General features: G+C 43.5%; 1 protein-coding gene across 4 annotated transcripts in view; it reads right to left on the reverse strand.

Annotated features, from left to right (window-relative positions):
• slc20a2 (solute carrier family 20 member 2) overlaps positions 1-15,656 on the reverse strand; it is a 56,374-nt gene that overhangs the window by 19,239 nt on the left and 21,479 nt on the right. For 2 of the 4 annotated variants that reach the window (XM_042336603.1, XM_042336599.1), the window contains exons 2-3: positions 7,289-7,806; positions 2,674-2,814 (exon numbers count right to left, since the gene is read on the reverse strand). In XM_042336603.1, coding sequence (XP_042192537.1) covers positions 2,674-2,814; positions 7,289-7,577 — 430 coding nt within the window. In that variant the 5' untranslated portion in view covers positions 7,578-7,806. Of the gene's footprint in view, positions 1-2,673; positions 2,815-7,288; positions 7,807-12,137; positions 12,195-14,078; positions 14,962-15,656 lie in introns of those variants that run through there. The other 2 variants (XM_007898988.2, XM_007898990.2) reach the window with 2 other exon arrangements.

The following is a 15,656-nucleotide window of genomic DNA, read 5'->3' on the forward strand; positions in this document are numbered from 1 at the left end:
CCCCTTGAGCATGTTTCACCATTTTATAAGACCATGGCTGATCTGTACCTCAAGTCCAGCTACCTGGCCTTGCCCCGGATCCCTTAATATCCTGACCTAATAAATATCTATCGATCTTCATCTTGAAGATGTGAATGGATCCAGCATTCGCAGCTTTTTTGGGGAGAGAGTTCCAGATATAACTATTCAAGCTTAAATTGCAATTTCTTCAAACCCAAGTTTGAATTTTAATCAAAATTTTAATCAGATGGTTCTTATCAGAATAGGTAGAGGATTTTTATTTATTTTTAAATTAAGGCTAAAATAAGTGGCGAGTCGTTTATCTTGCAGATCAGGCAGCTATTTCATACTGTAGGTTGTCATAAACCCGGCTATGAAATTATCCCGATTCCAGATTACAGAGCAGTCACTGTCCTTGTGTTCATCCTGATTTATGGAGCAGGTCCTGGATTATAGAGGACTATGCTCCACAAACCAGGAACAGTACAAGGGCAGGACCCACACGCCCATCTGAGCAGAATATAAAAGCTGCAGAGAGAAAAACAAACCCACACAGGCAGGTGGTGAAAACGCTCTCTCTAAAGGAAGAGGCAAGAATGGAGTCTCATTGTAATGTATATTTTTTGGCTTCAGATTTCTTAGATGGGGAAACAGATATCCGCTATAAATCTGTCATTTACCAATAAAACACTCACAATACAAACTTCCTCAACCCCACAATCTTGGTTGGTTGTGACATGTGAAAATATTAAAATTCCTAAATATTTTAGGGTTTGGGAAACATGGAGAGAAGTCAACTAAACAAAGCACAGGGAATGTGCGGGTAACTTGATATTACCTATATATAATACGGGCCAAAAAGATCTTCATGATGTCACAACATAAACACCCTAATAGAGACTTAGTGTTCTTACCTGCCAAAGACAACCAAGTGACTATTCTCTTCACCCCCCAACCCCGTCACAGCATGAGTTTTCACACCAGCCACTGAACAATGAAATATACAGGGACCTTCTACTGCCATTACAGTACATCTAACTAATTGGTCACCATACAAGGACTGGATTGTACAGCTAAGTTGTGTGCATTAAAATAGGTCTCAGAAATTTTAAGTTATAACATAACACCTGGACATTACCTCAAGATTTAGTGTAAAACACCTTCACTTATTACAACAACAAGATTCCATTTATAGAGCGCCTTTCACGTCGGGAGGATGTCCCAAGGCGCTGTACAGTTGGGTCAGGACCCGAGCATTGGGGGGAAACGGTCAGGGTGAGGGGAGGGAAGGGAGGGAGCGAGGAGGGGGTAGAGAGTCGAGCGGGGAGCTGAAGGCACGGTCAAAGAGAAAGGTCTTGAGATTTAGGAACCTTGAGATTTACAAAAAGATTTAGGATTTCCCATGAATGCACATTTGGTATTACCGTTGATCATGCTAGGAGGACTGTTTACTAAAACCTAGTGACCTTGGTCCGTCGGTAAACGTGTCACCAGAGAATTGGACTCCGGAATATTTGCTATCATGGGGGGAGCGGGGGGAAGGAAAAGACAGGAGAAAAATATCAAAGTAATAATAATAATCCTTGCTTTTGGTGTAGCACCTTTCACGTCTTCTAGACGTCTCAAAGCGCTTCACAAAATATACTGTAAAGTGAATTGATTATATTTTATGGGCGAAACGAGGCAGGCAATTACGCACAGCAGTGTCCCACAAACAGCCGTGGATTGAAGTGCTCAACTTTTTTTATTATTGCTTTTTTCTTGAGGGATTACTGTCAGGCGAGTGTGTGGAGTAAAGAAACTTGACCAAGGTTTCGCCCTGCCGGGAATCGAACCCAGGTCCTCTTGCAAGGCGAGCGCTCTAACCAATGAGCTACAGGACTCCTAACCACATTAGAATTCACGTTAGCTTCCAAAAGAGACCCAGATATTGATGTAAAAGGAGGGAACTGTCTAAAAAGGGTTTGGGGAAAAAAACAGGTAAATGGGAATTAAGATTCTTATAAAAAAGAGGCAGCACAGCCACCATAAAGTAAGCCGACTAGCCTTCTTCTGTGCTGTAAATCTCTAGGGTTCCTTGTTTGTGGGTGCGGTACAAAGGTTAATTTTAGTTTTTTTCCCCCAAAAAAAATTAAACGGGAAAGGAAGGTGACGTCAGTTTTTTTTTTAAACACTGTGATAAATATTCTCTCATTTTCTCTTCTCTCCTCATTAAAGTGAATTGGCTGCATTTTGTGGGTGAACGCCGTGACCAGGTTGCGCGCAGCAAAGTCGCACAAACATTCATGAAGTGAATGACCAATGTTTATTTGGGGGAATTGTTGGCCAGGAAGCCCGGAGAAACTCCCTTCTCTTTTCAAATAATGCCACGGGGTCCTCAATGTCGACCTGAACAGGCAGACGAGACCTCAGTTAAACATCTCATCGGAAGGACGGCAGCTCCAACAATGCAACACGTCCCCAGCACTGCACGGAGTGTCAGCTTGTCTTAGGCGATGAGTTCCAAGTCTGGGATGGGGGGGGGACTTGAACTCACAACCTTCTGACTCTGTGGTGTAAATGTCACCAACTGAGCCAACCCGACACCAAGTAGACAGGAAAGCATAATGTGAACGCTATAGACAATCGGTTCACATTTTCACTCGCCCTCACACGTAAAAGAAGATCGATTACCAATTTTGACAAGTTGCATCCATCGAACACTATGAGCACCGATTGCTACGAGCGAGAAACCTATGGTGGCTCCAACAATACAATGCGTGCCAGACACGGGAAGCTTCAAAAACGAAGCGATGAGCTGCCAGACAGCCGAGCCTAAAAAACACAAACATTTGTTAGCTCGTACAAGTCCGCACGCAACTTATAAAATGCGGCAAGAACGGAGTCTCGCTATAATGTACAATTATTTGACTTCAGCTTTCTTAGATGTGGAAACAGATATCCGCTATAAATCTGTCGTTAACCAATAAAACACTCACCATACAAACATCCTCAACCCCACAATCTTGGTCGGTTGTGACATGTGAAAATATTAAAATTCCCCAAATATTTTAGGGTTTGGGAAACATGGAGAGAAGTCAACTAAACAAAGCACATGGGATGGGCTGGTAAGTTGATATTATTATTATTAGCTGTGTATAAACTCACAAATATTTCAGGGTTTGGGATACATGGTAGGTATTCTTATTTTTTTTTAAAAAAGGGCAACTTTAGTAGTCTTAAAATAAAAATACCCCTCAAACTTATAGAGCTAACACATCTGCAGCCTCTTTGTCGTCTCCCTCCAGATCTTGGAGCAACAAGACGCAATGGGGATTCCCGTTGCATGTCTGTCTTACTGATGCTCGAAGAATTGTGTCGGGCTAAATACAGTCAGGAATATGCAGGCTCAGTTTGCTCAGCCCACACAGAGAAAGAAGAGCACAGCGTAAGGCAGATGGTGCCAATAGGGCAGTATTTAAAATGCACCTCTTCGGTTCTCGCTCACTGGATCCATGGCCCAGAATTCTACCAGCAGCAGAATCTTTAATTAAACACCACTCCTCCACACTTCCGCCAGTTAACAAACATTACAACCCGAGGGTAAATGACCGTGCGATTTGTTCTCGGAATTTGGAGAGTGCCTCGGTTTAAGATGGTCTTCCTGCATGGACTCAATGAAAATGCTTATTCACGCAATAGTAGAAATGTAAACTCTTTGCGTTATTTTACAACAACATGTGTTCATATAGCGCCCTCCACGCAGGGTAGCATCTCAGAGCGCCTTACCCATTATCATTATTTCCCTCTCCAATACCCCTGGATTCCATCAAGTTCTCTTAAATTATTGATTTTTTTTTGCTTCAATCACAGCTTTTGGCAGGATATCCAATCTCTTCTTTTACTCGCTGAAGAGTCCAATCTTTCCACCGACCAACTGAGGACAACGCCTTCATACGGCTAATACTTTAAGCTCTGAGACGTCTCGACGACGTGATACGGCGCTACATCAAATGCAAGGATTATTATTGTAATAACATTTTATTAACCTGGGAAGAGTCATTAATAAAAGGTGTTTGAATTAACATTTCGCTTTTGATTTACAAACCGATCCAGCTGTCCCCAGATCGATATCTAAAAATAACCAAACAGCAGCTATGGGGCTGCAGATTATAGACTTTCTGAATAATTTTGGAAGGATATTCTCTACATGGTACTACATTGTCAGGAAGAGCTTAGCAATAACCTGGAAAGAGTAAGACTATATGGGCACATTGGAAGAGTTCTGGTGTCAAACTACACATTGTGTAGGTGACAAATTAGGGTTAGGGTTACATGCAGAATATAGCCTATATTGTACACAAGTATGAGGGATTGGGGGATCTGCTCAGCTTCAGACAAAGTTGCCTTTGCTGGTGTATATTTAGCGCTTGCTTTCATCACCCAACACATGCCTAAAAGTGGTGTAGCGTAGAGTGTATCCACATTTAACTTGGTTATGCCCAGCTAAGACAGTTAGCCTGAGCAGACTCCAATCTAATCTGGGTCACTGACATTCAGAAAAGTTTGGAGCAGTATCTAGGCAGGACTAACAATCTGAGCAGATAAGGAAGGACCTGCTTTGCCCTCCTGCATCTCCCAACTCTCTCTCACAAGCCACTACCCAGCTTTGATCTTCAATCCAGAGGAACAACTGATCACCATCAACTGGCAAGTTACAAAAACCGGGTTTGCATTCCTCAGTTTGCCCAGTGTCGGTACTTTTTCAGTTTACATTCTTTTTCATATGACTTGTGAACAAGAAGCAGAGCAATTAAGAACCCTGGGTGGGCAAGCGAGCAGGCAACAAATATAATGGCTGGACGTCAAGATCAAAAATCACCTCAAAGCTGGGAAGTCCTTTTGAAGATATCAGAAACCAACAGCAAGTTCTGGGAATAATGTAGTTTAAAATCCCCAAATTACCCCCTCAAAATGTAATGAGTTTGACAGAGTGTTAAAGATCAATCAGGTCCTTATAGCATCTATTGGTGTAAGGGGAGGGGGGTAAGGGAATAGCATCTTCACAACACACAGACTGCTGGTCCTGTTAAATTAGTTTAGGAATTTAGTGTGTGCAAAGTTGCAAACTACAGCAACATTACATTACAAAAGAAACTCAAAATCAGTCATTGTCAAAATCACCTGCTGGACTGGAGGAGATTATCCTGGAATCTCCAGGAAGGAAATAAATTTCTGTTAATACATTTTCTAGGAACGTAATTACAGGACTATACAAGAGAAAAGGCTACAGGCCAAAATACAGGCGTAAGATTCATCAGAATAAGTTACATTGGATGAACTAAGGAATGCTGAGTGTTGATAAACAAAACTAATCACACAGGGAGGAAGTTAAAAGGACTAATATGAAAAGGATTTGGTTCTAGGTACCAACTATCAACTATTCACTCAACGTGAAGCCGATTAATCAAGTTAATCCAGTCCTGGGAAGCATCAAGGGGTTTTGCTTAAACGTTCAGCAGATTTAACTCTGTGCAAGGCCACATTTTGAAAACTCTACATAATTTTGAATCAACTACAAAACAAGGGACAATTGTCCTTTGGAGAAGGCTTACAGTACAGCAGTAAGGATGAATCTAGGGCTTAGGGCTCAACCTAATAATAATAATCCTTGCATTTGATATAGCGCTTTTCACGTCGGGAGGACGTCCCAAAGCGCTTCACAGAACACACTGTAAAGTGAATTGACTGCATATTTGTGGGCGAACGCGGCAGCCAATTGCGCACAGCAATGTCCCACAAACAGTCGTAGATTGAAAATGACCAATTTATTATTGTTTTGGAGGGATTATTATTAGGCTCTGTGTGGAGTAAGGAAACTTGCCCAAGGTTTCGCCCTCTGCCTGGAATTGAACTCAGGTCTCTCGTTTGCAAAGCGAGTGCTCTAACCACTGAGCTACAGGACTCCTACAACCTAAGAGGCAATGAACCAGACAAAGCACCAGCCACAATTGAAAGTAAGCAAAAATCAGTGGGAATATGAGCCAAGACTAAATAATAATAATTGCATTTGATATAACACCTTACCATGGGATCAAGATGTCTCAAAGCGCTTCACAGAATATACTGTAAAGTGGAATGACTGTTTGAACAAGAAAAACGTGGGACACAAGTTTCAATTTTACACGGTATATAAGAAAGCGATCAGTCTGGTCAAAGGTGTCATGAACAGCACGATCATCCTATTCAGTCTAACAACAACTTGCATTTATAGTGTCCTTCATGCAGGGTGGTGTACCAGAACACTTTAAGCACTGAGAACCATGCTGGACATGGGACAGGTGCCGACAACCATAGTTTTGAGACGTGGATCCTACGATCACAGATACAGGAAACCTATTCCAGGAATGGCAAAATATCTCCTTGATGTTGCTCAAGGTTCTTTTAATCTAAGAACATGCTCATGGTGCTGTTGCCACCTAGTCCTCACTTAGTTAGGTAAGCAGTCGAGTGAGCTCACACGGGGGAGATAGTATAGATAAAAGTACCAGATCACTAAATGCACTTGAAAAAGGTGTCCACAAATTTGATTAATATTAAGATTGAATCACATTAGATTTGCAAATATACAAAAAATAAACTAATTCACGAGAGTCTAGAAGTACAGAACCTGGAGACAGTGGAATCATATAATGGGATGATAAGACTCTCAAACTCTAGAGGCTTGAATTCCCTTTAGTCTAAGCCCACAAAACCATTTTGTTTTAGTATACAATTGTGCAGAACTGCAAAAAATTCTTAATTTTTTCAAAACTGCACAAAGCCAATTTCCAAATTAAGATTGAAATTTATTTTTTTCACCAATTCTGCAATATCTTAAATGTTAAGACAAAATGGTCTTACAGAGCGCAGCAGGATGCTATCTTGTGCGGAGTCCTATATCAATGCAAGTCGTTGTTGTACAGGCTTCGACTAGATGGAAGTTCAGGTCTGGGGGCAATCCAACAGCAAGGTCAGTCATGCATGTGACCTTCCCAGTGAAATAGAAGTACTAACTTTTGAGGAATCAAAAGAGAGTAAGAAATTAATCGTATCTTTTCTCCCCAAAGTATTCTCTGACAACTGTTGTCCCAACATGAAAGACGCTATACAAATGTAATTTGTTGTCGTTATAATATCCAGGCTCTGTGACTTATAATAATCATTGCGTTTGATCTAGCGCCTTATCATGTCTTCGAGACGTCTCAAAGCGCTTCACTGAATACAGTGTAAAGTCAATTGACTGTATATGTTGTGGGCTGTTACTTACCAACCATCGCACTGACTTCACCAGCCATCAGAATTTGCTCGCTGCCATTGTACATGCCGACATCGATGATGCCCTTCCGGATGGTTTCTCCGACCTTTGCTCCCAGTAATACCGAACCAGCAGTTTCAAAAATTGAAGCAAGAATGCAGGCTTGACGTAGTGTCACTACTCCAGACCCCACGGCAGTACCAAAAGAATTGGCCACATCGTTTGCACCCACAGAAAACGCAAGGATAAAGGCAATTATAAAGCCCAAAATTACCATCCACATGTAATTCTCCAGCATCATGTTTGCGTTTTAATTAGCGGAGGGGGGAAAGAAAAAAAAATCTTCAGTTCAAGTTTCCGTAAACAATGGTTTCTTCGGTGAAAGTGCTTATAGTGTTCAGAGATGTTGTACTGCTAACTAATGTATTTCTGGGTAGTGTTAATGCAGTCTGTTAGGCTCAGGGTTGTCAGCAGGCAAATGCATTCCATATTTTGTTCTCAACTTGGAAATGACAGGAGATGTTCAGCTCCTGAAAAAGAAAAAAGGGTAAAACAAAAACGCGGTCATCATTGGATCAACACATTTTACACATCTGTTACATCAGACACATTCCCACAGTCAAATCACCGGGCTGAACAGCTATAGAAGACCCTTCTTCCCGCAAAACCTGACATATCCCCCCCACACACCCCGACAACAGATTCACCCCACACATACACCCCCCCCCCACCCTCCAACATAACCCCTTACACAGACTTTGACAAACCAACACACAACACATTCCTTCCTTATGACACAGACACCACAGCCATTCTCTAGTTATTAGAATCTCATTATAATAAAGAGCCAATACAACGACACCACTCGACATCCAGGCAGCAGTACACTTGATCTACAGACGCACACCACCTAAAAAGAGCTCCACCCATTGCACCACTGCAGTCAAACTGAAGAGAACACTGCTCAAATCGGTCGGTTAAGGAGTGTTGTGGTTGAAACAGGATTTCCAATATGTGCAGATATAGCAGCCAACTTTTCACAATATTACAGCGATTCACAGCAAAGAGTCGACGCAAACACAATTAGGTTGTGCCATTGCAATGCCAGGGCAGTATTTCTGAGTGGAATTGACATTGTTTACAGATCAGCAACTGGGATGAAAATAGGAACATTCTGTGCTCATGAGAAAGACTCGACTTTGGTCGTGAATCTGTTTGATGGAATGGAATTTGCAATCGGATCAGATTGGATCTGTTTAGCAACAACGTTGGGCAAGTTTCCTTAATCCACACGCCTCTGTTTACCCAGTAATAAGTAGGAACTCGGTTGTTACATCCTTCAAATGACCAACAATTCATAAAATAAGTGGAAAGAGTTTTTAAAATAGCACTTCAAGTTTGAGATAAGAACGTCACTGAAATTAATTGTAGTGACTGTTTGTGGATGAATGCAACGGATATTTGTGTCAGGAGATCTCACAAAGAGCCATGAGTTGAATACACAGCAAAAACCTGCTCGTTCACACACCGATTGACCTGCTGTCCCTTTCCATAATCTCACTTTATATTTCATTTTCCTGAGCAATAATCTCAAAGGCACTTTAATGCAAAGGCACAGATAATGGAGTCCTGTCGCTCAGTGGTTAGAGTGCTTGTCTCGCAAGTGAGAGACCTGGGTGCGATTCCCAGAATGGGCGAAAGTTTCCTTACTCCACACGCTTCTGTTTGCATAGGTAGGAACCCGGTTGTTAGTCGATTCGTGGATCACTTTTCCGGGGATAATAATCCCTAAAAAATAACCCCAATAATTTGGTCACTGAATCCAAACCTGTTTGTGGGACACTGCTGTGCGCAATTGGCTGCTGCGTTTCGCCCGCAAATACAGTCACTTTACAGTATATTCTGTGAAGCGCTTTGAGACGTCGAGAAGCCGTGAAAAACGCTATATCAAATGCAAAGATTATTATTATTATAATAATAACGGGGAAGATTGCTTTAAACGCCCCAGTTCAAGACCTGAAACATGGCAAAGTTTTTTTTTTAAAAAAAAGGCAGCCACAAATGAATGCGCATGTTTTCCAGCTCCCAGTGCTGGGTTTGCCGGCCTCACAGCTCCCCAGCGAGGAAGGAGTGTGTGAAACTTAAAGACGTGCGACATTTTGAAGAGCTTGTAGCAGTTGACACAATCCAGTGCATTAACCCCACACCATTGATTCAAGGAATTCCTACTTCCTCACAAATCCAGCACAACAGGACCATTGTACGTCACTGACAGAGTGACAATTCCCCCTCCCCAGTATAAATGCCCAGCCCCCTTCCTTCACCTGATCGATTCGACTTGTGCACAACTTGAATTCATGGGATCGCCGAGCTCATCTGCTGAAAACTGCAGGTCAAGGAATTTGTGTAAAGCACAAGGCACACTATGCGCAAAGCTTAAAAATTGTCAACACGACAGCTTCGGTATTTCACGCCAGTGGTCTTTCTGCCTTGGATGTAGAGAAGAATTCTACATCTACTGTAGTTAGTGTTACAACAACAAAATGACATTTGTCGAGCGCCTTTCACATCGGGAGGACGTCCCAAAGCGCTGAACAGTCAGGTGTCGGGGCCCGAGCATGGGGGAGGGGTGGGGTAGGGGTGAGGGAAGGCAGAGAGGTGGGAGGGAGACCAAAGGCACGGCCGAAGAGAAAGGTCTTGAGACCGGCCTTGAAGGAGGTGAGGGAGGGAGCGAGGAGAGGGGACCATGGGATGGAGTTCCAGAGTGTGGGGGCAGAGAGGCTGAAAGCCCGGCCACCGATGGTAGGGCGGGTCGGGCGGGAGACATGGAGCAGACCGGAGCCCGATGAACGGAGGGAGCGGGCAGGCTCATAGGGAGTCAGCAGGTCAGAGAGGTAGGAGGGGGGGAGGCCATGGATGGTCTTAAAGGTGAGGACGAGGATCTTGAACTCGATCCTCTGGGGGATGGGGAGCCGGTGGGGTCGGGCGAGGGTGGGAGTGATGGGGTCACGGAGCCTGGTGCGTGAGAGTACACGAGCTGCAGAGTTTTGGATGATCTGCAGCTTGTGAAGGGAGGAGTTGGGAAGGTCGATGAGAAGGGAGTTCCTGTAATCGAGCCTTGAGGTGACGAATGCGTGGGTGAGGGTTTCGGCAGCCTGAGGGGTGCGGCAGTGGCAGAGTCTGGCAACGTTGCGGAGGTGAATGCATGGGCGAGGGTTTCAACAGTAGTCAGTTACAGGCCCTCTCTGCAGGCACCAACGTGTTAGATGATTCTGATCAGAATTCCTCCCACTCACTGATGTCAGTGACATGCCGTTCAGAATCACATTTCAAAAGAAATTAGCCCGGATGGTATCCTGAGCCCCATCCCACTGCATTCCCGAGCCTCCATCCAACACATGGCTCGATTTCAGCACCAAATCTGTATTGATGTTTCAGCTGAGAAGCTACTCGCCAGTTCTGGGAATCTCTACTTAAATCACCAAAATAATCAGTTCCTTTTGGTTTGGATGCATCACTGCGCTGGCTATAAAAGGCCATTTTCAAAAGGCTGAACTTTTGTCAGATCTGATATGAAACTCCCCATTGAGCCAAGCCTTTGAAATGAGCCGCTCAGCTTCAATCTGTGTCTTGTTGACAGGAAGATGACTGAAGGCTCTCCACAACAGACCGCAGAAATTCTCCCAGAACCACGGAGAGCTCCATGGAAACTGCCCACTGCCCCCCACTGTCTCTGAATGAATGTTCCAGGTATCTCTGAGCATCAAACAAGAGAACTCAAACTACACCGGCAAGCGATTCTGGTTTAGAAAGTCAAAACTAGAAGGAATAAAAAAAAAAAAAGTTGAATATTACCATGAAGCTATATAATCCCTGCGTTTGATACAGCGCTTTTCCCGTCTTCTAGACGTCTCAAAGCGCTTCAGAATATACTGTAAAGTGAATTGACTGCATAAATAATCCCTCCAAAACAAAAGAATAATAAGTTGGTCATTTTCAATCCACGACTGTTTGTGGGACGCTGCTGTGCGCAATTGGCTGCCGCGTTTCGCCCACAAATATACGGTCAATTCACTTTACAGTGTGTTCTGTGAAGCGCTTTGGGACGTCCTCCCGACGTGAAAAGCGCTATATCAAATGCAAGCTTGGATCTACAGTAATTAGTGTTACATACCCCCTCTGTACGCTAACGTATGCCTTACATAGTTTAAATGTGTGTCAGCATGGCTCATTTGGTAGCACTGTCATGTCTGAGTCAGGAGGTTGGGGGTTCAAGCCCCACCACTGAATTTTCAACTCCAGAGTCTAAGCCAATGCTCCAGTGCAGTGAGGTGGGTGTATTGCTTTGATGGAGCAGATGACATGTTAAAACAAGGTCCCGTCTGCCTGTCCAGAAGGGCATTAAGGATTCCATGGCACAACTCAAAAAGAGAAGGGATTTTCGCCCAGTGTCCCAGCCAACAATCCCTCAAATAAAATTGGTCAATTACTCCATAGCTGTTCGTGGATCATTGCAGTGTTTTCCTACTAGTACATAGCCACTACTGTAAAGTTCTATGAAGTGCTTCAAAATGTCTTCCTGAATGTGAAAGGTGATATATCGAATGTAAGGATTATTACACCGGAGATATATTATTATTGGCAGAGATATTTATCCCGATTGTGCTATTGCGTGAGTGCCGGTTACCGAACACAAAACTGTTAAATCAAAGCCATCACAACTTTCAACGAGGATGAGAAAACCTTCAGTTCTCCAGCACTTCATTTCAATTACGATATTACAAAATAAAAAACAACACAACATAACAGACCTCGGTGCTAGAAATCCATCTGGCAAACACAGCTGAGAATAGAAACTTACTGTAAGCTGCAGGAAGCAGTCCTAGATGCGGTAAAGCCCCCCAGGGTAACCTTTCCCCTGCAGGGAAGGAGGTGGACACACCAGTTAGAGATTTATTGGCAAGATGCAGGCACGTTCTGCGGGAGTTGTGCGACCTCCAGATAGACAGGTGCCCTCTGGAGCTACTGCATCGTATCCACCACAATTCTGGAGGCTCCCTTAAAAAAGGCATTTGGCCTCATTGTCTAAACGCTGGTACAATCCAGCAAACCATTTAGAAAATGAGCACACTGTGCACTGCACAATGGTGACTTGTATGGTGCTGGGACAGAAAGCACAGCCGTGCCTCTCTCCCTCTCACAAAACACCGCGCACGACCAATAAAAGATCATTTTGACAAATAGATAATGGACAATGAGTGACGTTGAAAATTTACGTCAATCATAAACAAGCATTTAGAATGTGATTTTCAGCACCTTAACGCTGAAATATCTCAAAGCAATGAATTATTTACTGTTACGCAGAGTAAACTTATCTTTTCCCCCACAGGCAAATGTGGCAGCCATTTTGAGCGCAGTAAGGTAGGAGGTGATTGACCAATTTATCTGGAGGATTGATCGCCACAGTGCTATGGGATCTCTGATAAATAAGCAGAGGCAATCCCAATTTAACGTCTCAGTTGATGGATTGTACTGCAGAGTAGCACCCCACTCAGAGTGTCATCCTGGACTGTAAATTAAAGTCCTGATGTGGAGCTTGAACCTGCAATTTTCTGATCTACAGGAGAGTCTGTTGCTGGGGATTTAACTGAAAGACTTCATTTCTAAACCAAAATATATATTAAACGCTGCCGCGTTTCACCCACAAATATACAGTCAATTCACTTTACAGTATATTCCGTGAAGCGCTTTGAGATGTCTAGAAGACGTGAAAAGCGCTGTAACAAATGCAAGGATTATTATTCTATATATATATATGTGCCCTCACTTTGTAAACATAAGAAACAGTCACTGCACTGTGTGTGAGCGACATGACATCTCGCATCTAGTACTCCGAACTCTCAACACTGACAACAACCCAGATAGAGATGGAGAGCTGCTTGCTCCAAATAGAGAAAGAACCCTACAATCCCCAGATGAAGATACATCAAGAGAGATAGAAAGCTACAAGGTCCAGATGGAGAAATACAAACCAATTTATTTGAGGACACATAATAATACTTGCATTTGATACAGAGCTTTAACATGTCATGGGGACTTCTCAAAGCGCTTCAAAGACTACACTGTAAAATGTGGGGATTGTTTAGTCTGTGGGTGAAACGCGGCAGCCAATTGTGCACAGCAGTGCCCCACAAACAGCCGTGGATCAAGTAGCCAAATTATTATTTTTTTTTTGAAGGGATTATTACCCCTGGAAGGTGATCCACCAATCGACTAACAAGCAGGTTCCTATTTACTGCTTAGTAAACAAAGGCGTGTGTGTGTGTGTGGAGTAAGGAAACTTGCCTAAGGTTTCACCTTGCCCGGGAAACCTTGCAAACCTAGGTCCTCTCGCTTGTGAGGCGAGTGCGGTAACCACTACGCTACAGGACTCCACAATGGAGGGGGTAAAGGAGAGTGGGAGAGAACTGCAGATTTTGGGAGAGGAAGGAAGGGAGAGGTGGAGAGGGAGAGGGAAATGAGTCAATCTATTGCCTCGAGACGGATCCGGTTAGGATTCTCAGAATGCCGGACAGCAATCCTGTATTGAACGAGAGCTTTCACATTGAGAGGCCAGAATGAACTGTCCATCTCCACGCAAGGGTGGTGGGTGTCTATATATGGAACGCGCACTCTCCCCTTTAAGGAAGATAGTAAGATAGCTACAAGCCCAGATACAGAGAGAGAGAAAAAGAAAAACAAACCCAGAGACAGAGAAAAGAGAGATATATAAAGAAAAGAGAGATACAAACACAGTACTTACTATTAGCTGCAATCGTAAGTGAGCATTTGTAAGTAAACAAACCCTCAGCAAAGTCGAACTAAAAATAGTCCTGCGTAGCCTTTTCGCTAGAAAGATCAATTCTTGCTTGCGATCAGTCTCGTGGGACAGATTACAGTGGACACCCTCGGAAACCTAGCAACTGGCCAGATTGATTTCACTCACACTGAGAGCGAGAGAGAGAGAGAGAGAGAGAGAGAGAAAGTTTGCGTGACATAACTCGTGGAGCTGCAGAGAGTGACTGTTGTTCCAGGGCTCGCTCGTTCGACCCCACCATAGAGAGCTCTCAGAAAGCGTGTGCTCCTCTTATGAATCCACTCGCTGTCACTCAGCATTAACAGCCGGGTGGGGAATGGTGGGAGGGCCTCACTGATGGCATCACAGCCATGTGTTGCACATGCACAGGCCACTTGCTTGGCTGGAATGCTGGGCGCCTGTCCAAGCTATGGATTAAATTCACAGGAGCAACTGAGTCATTTATATTGTATCTCAACAACGGAGATTGGCAAGATTTAAATCCGATCAATCACAGGTCTCGACAGGAGAATATTTTTTTTTTTTTTTTTTTGCTCCGTAAAGCCACTTACTTGCATACATTGAAAGGGTGTTTGGATTAAACTCTGATTTCAGCCAATCAATCCACTCTAGTTATGTCCAGGGAAATTGTTTAAGAAGCAGCTAAAGCTAACGGCCAACAGCAAATTCTGCACTGAAATAAAAATGATTTGTTCAACACATTATCCAAAGGTCAAGTGGATTTGCTGGATTTCAGGCACTGATCTGTGGAAGACAGCGGTGCTTTTCTACTTGTTCATATGTTCATTGTGCCCACAAAATACAGTGAATTCACTTTACAGTATATTCTGTGAAGCGCTTTGAGACGCCTAGAAGAAATGAAAAGGTGCTACATCAAATGCAAGGATTATTATTATTATTGCTATTATTATGACAAGAGGTGCATCTGGTCTGGTACGATACAGATTTGGCAGAGAGCAACCAAGCAGTAATATGTAACAGTGGCTGAGTCAATAACTTATAAGTGGTTGAGTTACTAGTGACGGTCCCAAAAAAGCTGGGTAGGTCGTGTAACTATCCTTCATCTTTTTCCTGTGTGACCAACTGTTTCCATCTTAAAAATATCACGTCAACAAACTCAAATCCAATCCTAGTTTGACGTGTCCCGCTCCGTGGCTCGAGAGCCTTAATAGTACAACAATGAAAAAAAGAAGGGAGTCATCGCCGAGAAAACATTTACAGCTCTCACCGACAGTATGAGAGCGCAGCCAGAATACTACAAACGAGGGGCTTGAGTCGTGCCTGAGAACTGTACAACCTTACAGCACAGCTTCTGTGCTGTAACTCAGCCCATCAGTTCTGCGCTGGGCTCTGAACGCAAATCTAATCCCACTCTCAGGCTCACTCCCCCACCCGTTAATGTTCCTCCTCCTCCTCCTCGAAGAAGTTATTAATGGACCTTGCTTCAAAGACGGATTGTGGCTGATAATTACACATTCCAGCCGCCCGCTGCGTAAAGTTTTTTTTTTTTTTTTGTCTGACCCA

The sequence above is a fragment of the Callorhinchus milii genome, unplaced genomic scaffold (genome assembly GCF_018977255.1).
Source record: "Callorhinchus milii isolate IMCB2004 unplaced genomic scaffold, IMCB_Cmil_1.0 Scaffold1, whole genome shotgun sequence".
Taxonomy (NCBI): Eukaryota; Metazoa; Chordata; class Chondrichthyes; order Chimaeriformes; family Callorhinchidae; genus Callorhinchus; species Callorhinchus milii.